Source organism: Lepisma saccharinum (genome assembly GCF_977018435.1).
Source record: "Lepisma saccharinum chromosome 12 unlocalized genomic scaffold, izLepSacc3.1 SUPER_12_unloc_1, whole genome shotgun sequence".
Taxonomy (NCBI): domain Eukaryota; kingdom Metazoa; phylum Arthropoda; class Insecta; order Zygentoma; family Lepismatidae; genus Lepisma; species Lepisma saccharinum.
Genome location: NW_028142891.1, coordinates 10,536,626 through 10,543,775, shown reverse-complemented (window position 1 = coordinate 10,543,775; position 7,150 = coordinate 10,536,626). Strand labels below are relative to the sequence as shown.

At 40.9% G+C, this 7,150-nt stretch overlaps 1 protein-coding gene across 1 annotated transcript; it reads left to right on the top strand.

The window, feature by feature from the left end:
* The first annotated feature begins 3,633 nt into the window (after nucleotides 1–3,633).
* LOC145982172 (uncharacterized) lies at nucleotides 3,634–4,308 on the top strand. Its single transcript, XM_083115739.1, has one exon. It carries the CDS (start codon nucleotides 3,634–3,636, stop codon nucleotides 4,306–4,308), a length of 675 nt encoding a protein of 224 aa, XP_082971865.1.
* Nucleotides 4,309–7,150: the final 2,842 nt, after the last annotated feature.

Sequence of the window (7,150 nt, the reverse complement as noted above, 5' to 3'; positions counted from 1 at the left end):
CGACAAAAGTGAACACACACGGATTTCTCGGATGAGAAGGTGAAACCTGTTTGGGAGGACCACTCAACCAAACGGTTTATCGTCAGTTGGAGTTGACGAGAAGCTGACGCGAGATTCCGTGAGCGACAAAAGATCGTGAGGTCGTCGACATAGAGGAGGCCATGTACAGGGGAAAGAATCTGAAAAAAACATCATTAGAATCTGAAGCAAGAACACTTATCGATACTTTGCCCATGACCGATTCAAATTACGATATTGCATGGCAATTGTTGAAAGATAGGTATGAGAATAAACGACTGATAGCAGCAAGTCATGTCAATAACATCTTGCATGTGAACAAAATTAACAAGGAAAATGCCACAGAATTACGTCAGTTCATCAATGACGTCACCAGTACCTTAAATGCTCTTCGAGCCCTTAAATTACAAACACCGTTAGAAGATGTTATTTTGATACATCATTTTTTGGCTCAACTTGATTCTCACACAAGAAGGGAATGGGAATTAAGCCATACCGATCAGTCGTTCCCTACACTAAAGGAACTGTTCACCTTTCTAGAACAAAAATGTCAAGCTTTGGAATCAATGGAGTCTGTTCACGTGAACAAAAATGTCAATGAACACAAGGTTAGCCCTAAACAGAAACACATCCGTCAGTCAAATTCTTACCTGACAACTACAAATACACAATGCTATTTCTGTAAATTAGCACATTCCTTATATTTATGTAAGTCTTTTCCAGGTGCAAGTCTGAAGCAGAAACAAGAGTGTGTGCGCAACAACAAACTGTTATAATTGTCTCAGATCGAATCATAATTTTAGGAACTGTGCTTCAGGGAATTGTAGACGCTGTGGATTGAAACACAATTCACTGTTGCATCCAGACGAAGGCGGTAAACGAGGAGGTCCTCTAAGGCAAGACCAACCAAGGAATGACTCACCAGACACGAGGAACGAAGCTGCAAGGACAACTTCAGGACAATCTTCATACTGCACATTTAAGAGTAAACCAAGATCACACGTTCTGCTATCAACAGCTTTAGTAGAAGTCGTCGATTCTAGGGGACAGCCACATACATGTAGAGCTCTCCTGGACAGTGGGTCTCAGTCAAATTTCATCAAGGAAAATCTTGTTCAGAGACTACAGTTACGAAAGCAGAAAAATTATATACCAATCAGAGGAATCAATAATGTTTCATCGGAAGCCAAGCACAGTATAGACATTCAGCTGCGCTCAAAAGTGTCAGATTTCCAGACTTCACTTACTTGTCTGATACTCCCACGCATCACAGGGAACGTACCTTCTCAAGTTATTCATCATGAACATTGGAACCTACCAACAGACATTGAGTTAGCAGATCCAGATTTCTACAAACCAGAAGGGATAGATCTACTAATTGGATCGGAGCTTTACTTGCACTTACTTCTTCCTGAAAGACAAACGAGAGATGAAAACTATCCAGTTCTTCAAAATACTGAATTAGGTTGGATTTTAGCTGGTCGGATGGAACAGCCTGTACAACCTAGTACACCCACAGTAGCATGTTTTGTACGTATGGAAGACAATTTGGATTCTCAATTACAGCGTTTTTTCGAATTGGAGGAAATGTACTCGAAACCTAAAACAGCTGAAGAAGTAGCTTGTGAAAACCACATCAATCAACACACCACCAAATGAAACAGGGCGTTTCATTGTTCGTCTCCCATTTCGATCAGATCATACAGAGCTAGGACATTCATACAACCAGGCATTATTCAGATTACATCAGTTAGAGAAGAGGTTTCAACAACAACCAGAGTTGAAAGAGGAGTATAGCAGAATACTCGAGGAGTATGAAATGTTGGGACACATGAAGCCAGTACAACCCGATCCAAATGAAACTGATGACGTGTCATACTATTTACCACATCCAGTATTCAAACCTAGCAGTAGCAGCACGAAGACCAGAATTGTTTTTGATGCATCAGTAAAAACAACAAATGGAGTCTCATTAAACGATATACTGATGGTCGGTCCAACCACACATGACGATCTTCAGTCTATAGCTCTTCGCTTCAGAACGCACAAGGTTGTATTTACGGCAGACGCCGAGAAGATGTTCAGACAAGTTCTGATTCATCCAGATGACACTAAGTTTCAACGCATACTTTGGAGAAAATCTACAGAAATGCCAGTACAAACGTTCGAGCTCACAAGAGTCACATTTGGTTTGGCATCATCGCCATTTTTGGCGACCAAAACATTGCAGCAGTTAGCTGAAGAGGAAGTAACCAAGTTTCCGAATGCATCCGAAGTTTTGCAACAAGATGTTTACGTTGATGACCTCCTCACTGGAGCCAACAGTATTGAAGAAGCTAGACAATTCCAAGGAGAACTAATCGATTTACTGAATTCAGCAGGATTCACTTTGAAGAAATGGTGTTCTAATCATCCAGAACTCCTTGAATCAGTACCAGCTACTCAGAGAAATGCAACTACCATTTCAGTTTGACAAGGGAGCGAGCGTTACGACTTTAGGCCTCACCTGGGATCCAGTCACCGATAAATTGCAAGCAAATAACAAGCAGATAGTGTCATGTTTTGAAGACAACATCACTAAACGACAAGTAGCTTCTATTGTCGCATCAATCTTTGATCCTTTGGGACTAGTGAGTCCAATAGTAATTTCTTACAAGATATTTCTACAACTATGGTTCCATAACATGGAATGGGACGATAAGTTACCAGATAAACTCAACATAAACCAAACATTAATCAGATACAAGTTAACAGATTTGTGCTAGTTCAAGGAAAAGTGGTTGACATTCTACTCCACGGATTTTCAGATGCATCGCAAGTTGCATATGGCTGTTGTTTGTACCTTAGATCAACAAATGAAAATGGTGAAACCACTGTACATTTACTTTGTTCACGTTCGCGTGTGGCACCTATAAGAAGGATCACTCTTCCTCGTCTTGAATTGTGCGCTGCTTTGTTGTTGGCGAAACTAACACACAAGGTGTTACAACTACTACAATTGGAAGTCAGTAGAATCACTCTATGGACCGATTCGAAGATCGTACTGGCGTGGCTTGCATCACCTGCAAGACGATGGAAAACCTTTGTAGCGAATAGAGTTTCACAAATTCAAGAATGTTCTAAGCCTCAGTACTGGAACCATGTAGTGTCAGCACAGAACCCCGCAGATTTAATCAGCAGGGGGACAAATGTAGACTCACTACACACCTCTCAAATGTGGTTTCATGGCCCTGATTGGCTATCACTTCCAACAACAGCATGGTCTTCGAGTCCAACATCGTCAAGGCATGATGACTTCGAACTCGACGAACTTGAAGAACAAAGAACAACTACAGTAAGTCTAGTCACAAATGCACCAACAATAGAATTGATCAGCAGATTTTCGTCGTTATTGAAACTTCAAAGATTGATTGCATATTCTTTGAGATTTCTACACAATGCGAGGAACAAACAGGAAACACACGGGATCATTGTCAGCAAGTGACTTAAGATCAGCATTGCATACTTGCATTAGAAGCGTGCAACACGAAGTTTATGGCAAGGAAATACGAGAATTGTCTTCTAACAGTCAGGTGTTAAAGGATAGTAAACTTTCAGACTTGCATCCTTTCCTCGATGACAAGCAAGTACTCAAGAGTTGGAGGAAGACTTAGACACTCGCAGCTACCATATGATAGCAAACATCAAATCATATTGCCACCGAAGCATCATTTAACTGAATTGATCATTCTTTCAGAACACCACAGGCTATTACATGCAGGACCACAACTCCTTATATCTTCATTACGACAGGAGTACTGGATACCAAGAGCCAGACAAGTGGTCAGAGCTATTCTGCATAAGTGCCTCATTTGTTTCAAATTAAGAGCATCTATTTCCAACCAACTCATGGGACAATTACCACCATCCAGAATACAGTCCACTAGACCATTTCTAAACACTGGAGTTGATTACGCTGGACCAATTATCATCAAGCCGTCAATCACTAGAAACAAATCAAGGTTGAAAGCATATGTAGCAGTATTTGTATGCTTTGCCACAAAGGCCACACACCTAGAATTGGTCGGAGATCTCAGCACCAAGTCATTCATTGCTGCTTTGCGAAGATTTACGGCACGCAGAGGAAAATGTTTGAACTTGTACAGCGACAACGGAAGAAATTTCGTCGGTGCCAATCGTGATTTACAAGACTTGAAGAATTTATTCCAATCATCAGACTTCAGCAAGTCTTTAGAAGACCATGCAGCTCAGGAAGGATTCAAATGGCTCTACTTTGTGAAGCAGGAGTGAAGTCCATGAAGCATCACCTGAGGAGAATCGTAGGGAACTCTGCTCTCACTTTCGAAGAACTTGAAACACACTTAGTTCAAATCGAAGCCTGTCTTAACTCCAGGCCCCTCACAGTATTGTGACATGACCCTACAGATCCCAGTTTTATAACCCCTGGCCATTTCCTTATTGGTGCACCCCTAACTACTTTTCCTGAGCCTAGTCTAACTAACATCAAAGAATCCAGTTTATCCAGATGGAAGAAATTGCAGCAGATGTACCAACAACTATGGGACCGTTGGTCAAAGGACTACTTGCATTCCCTGCAGCAGAGGACCAAGTGGAACACCCAAAATAAGAATTTAGAACCAGGAACAGTGGTCTTAGTGAAGGAAGATCACCTACCTCCACTTACATGGAAACTTGCTATAGTTGAACAAGTGCATCCTGGTGCGGATGGACTAGTGCGTGTTGCAACTGTTCGCACTTCATCTTCAACCTATAAACGTCCAGTTAACAAACTAGTGCCTCTTCCAATATATCATTAGTTGTACTTTTGTTGATCGACTCGATCAAGAGGGGGGACTATGTTTGGGATAGATTAGTGTATGTATTATTATTTGTGTTATCAATGTGTGAAAATTTGTATATTTTAAGTATTCATTATACTTTGTCGCCACTAGGTGGCAGGACAGTGTAGACTCTGCTTCGGAGACTGTGCAGGGCGTGGTACATATCGGGAAATACCCGCACTGTACGAGAGAAGAGCGAGAGACATTGCTACACGGTGGTCGACTCCATTCCAATGTAGTCCAGTGTCAGTGTACATTAAATAGTATATATAATCAGTCCAGTGTTTAAATAAGAAACGCAACAATTTGTGTATTAAACCTTTGAGGTCAGTTTTAATTTGGTTAGCTCTGTATATCTAAAAAAAAATCATTAATGCCAATAAGCAACATCACTTTTTTTTTACCAACTTTGGTATCTGCATGGATTTTTTGAGATAGGTTGGAAATAGTTTGGCCACTAGCACATAACCCTATGTTCCGTTTACCTAATGAATCATATAAAGCAGTGTAGTTTGCCAAGGTTTCAGCTACGCGGATCATCATGGAATCACGTAGTAAATGAACATTATTGTATAAGGGTTGAATGACCTGTGCTTCGGTATTCGTTTTCACTGAATTATAATTTTTTTGTGTATGATTTAGATTACTAGAGTTAGGTTGATGCAAAGGAGGATTAGTAGGTACAGTCATGACATCTCCCTCTCGACATGAGTGACTTACTCGTTTCCCCATGGGGTGTAAGGGGTGACCTTCCACGTAGTACACCCAAATGTCAACCTCACTTCCACGTTAGTACACCCTGGACTGAAGACTAACGAGGCTCTGGCGACTGGCCCCATGGCCAGTATAATTTTGTTTGTGTTGTCCTGTTCTTTTGTCCTTATGTGTGCTGAGTGCCCCTGTACAGCCTCAGCTTTTAACGAAAGTCAGAACATTTTAGGGGTGTAAGGGGTGACCTTTCACGTAGTACACCCAAATGTCAACCTCACTTCCACGTTAGTGCACCCTGGACTTTAGACTAACGAGGCTCTGGCGACTGGCCCCATGGTCAGTATAATTTTGTTTGTATTGTCCTGTTTTTGTCCTTCTGTGTGCTGAGTGCCCCTTTACAGCCTCAGCTTTTAACGAAAGTCAGAATATTTTAATATTTTATGATTTTATTTTTGCAACGTTAGAGTTGTTATTTGTAACGATAAGGGGCTGGACCCCGTATAATGTGAAGGGTGCAAAATAGCCTTAGTGCTGACGCACCCAAAATTTTAAATTCAAAATTCAAATTCAAATTCAGAACATTTTAATATTTTATGATTTTAGTTCTGCAACGATCGAGTTGCTATTTGTAACGATAAGGGGCTGGACCCCGTATAACGTGACGGGTGCAAAATAGCCTTAGTGCTGACGCACCCAAAATTTTAAATTCAATTCAATTCAATTACTCGTTTCCCGAAAAAGTAGACTTATTAAAATTGGTGTTTACATTTATTTTCAACTTACGCTGTGACCTGACATGATCAACAACCTCGCACTTGACTTTGTCACCTTTGTCTTTTGACTGATCAGTATATTTAGTTTGAATAACAGCTACGTTTCTATTATTATCAAAGTTTTTAGTTCTACTCTTAAATACCTGTGGCCTTTCTTGCTAAGGGCTTCGGAATTTTCAGTTACCGTGATGGCTTCTCTCAGCTCGGTGACAGGTTTCATAATGAAAATTTCCTTGATTTTGAAAGGCATCAAAGTAGCAATTGGAGCTAGCCTTTGTGCTTCGTCCGTGAAGGGTTGAACAATCTGCAAAATTTTTCGTTAGTCCATGATAAATGAACAGACTTTTGGTGCTGGGAATTCAAGATTTTGGTGAGCATCGTTGTTTTCCAATTAGAATTTTGATAATGATTCAGAAACTGAATTTTGAAACATTGGTAATCCGACCCCCTCCATGTAGGACTGCCTTGACGGGGCGAGGGGGCTTAGTAGGGAGGTCAATTTCATCTCATCATTTCACACATTCTTCATATCCATATCTCACGTTTTTCACCATTCCATCACGTCATTCATCTCCATATCTTTGACCTCCCTCTAAGAAACTAAGGTAGGGAGGTCATTTTCATCTCATCATTTCACTCATTCTTCACATCCATATCTCACGTTTTCACCATTTCATCACGTCATTCATCTCCATATCTTTGACCTCCCTATAACTAAGGGTCCTGCTAGAGGAGACAACCTCGATAAAAAACCCCTATCCCAAGGTGTGAGTTGCACGTGCCGATGGGACAGTGTTGGCTGCAGGG

Excerpts from the sequence above, each read along its gene's own strand:
- LOC145982172 (XM_083115739.1), top strand. The coding sequence starts at position 3,634 with ATGACAAGCAAGTACTCAAGAGTTGGAGGAAGACTTAGACACTCGCAG.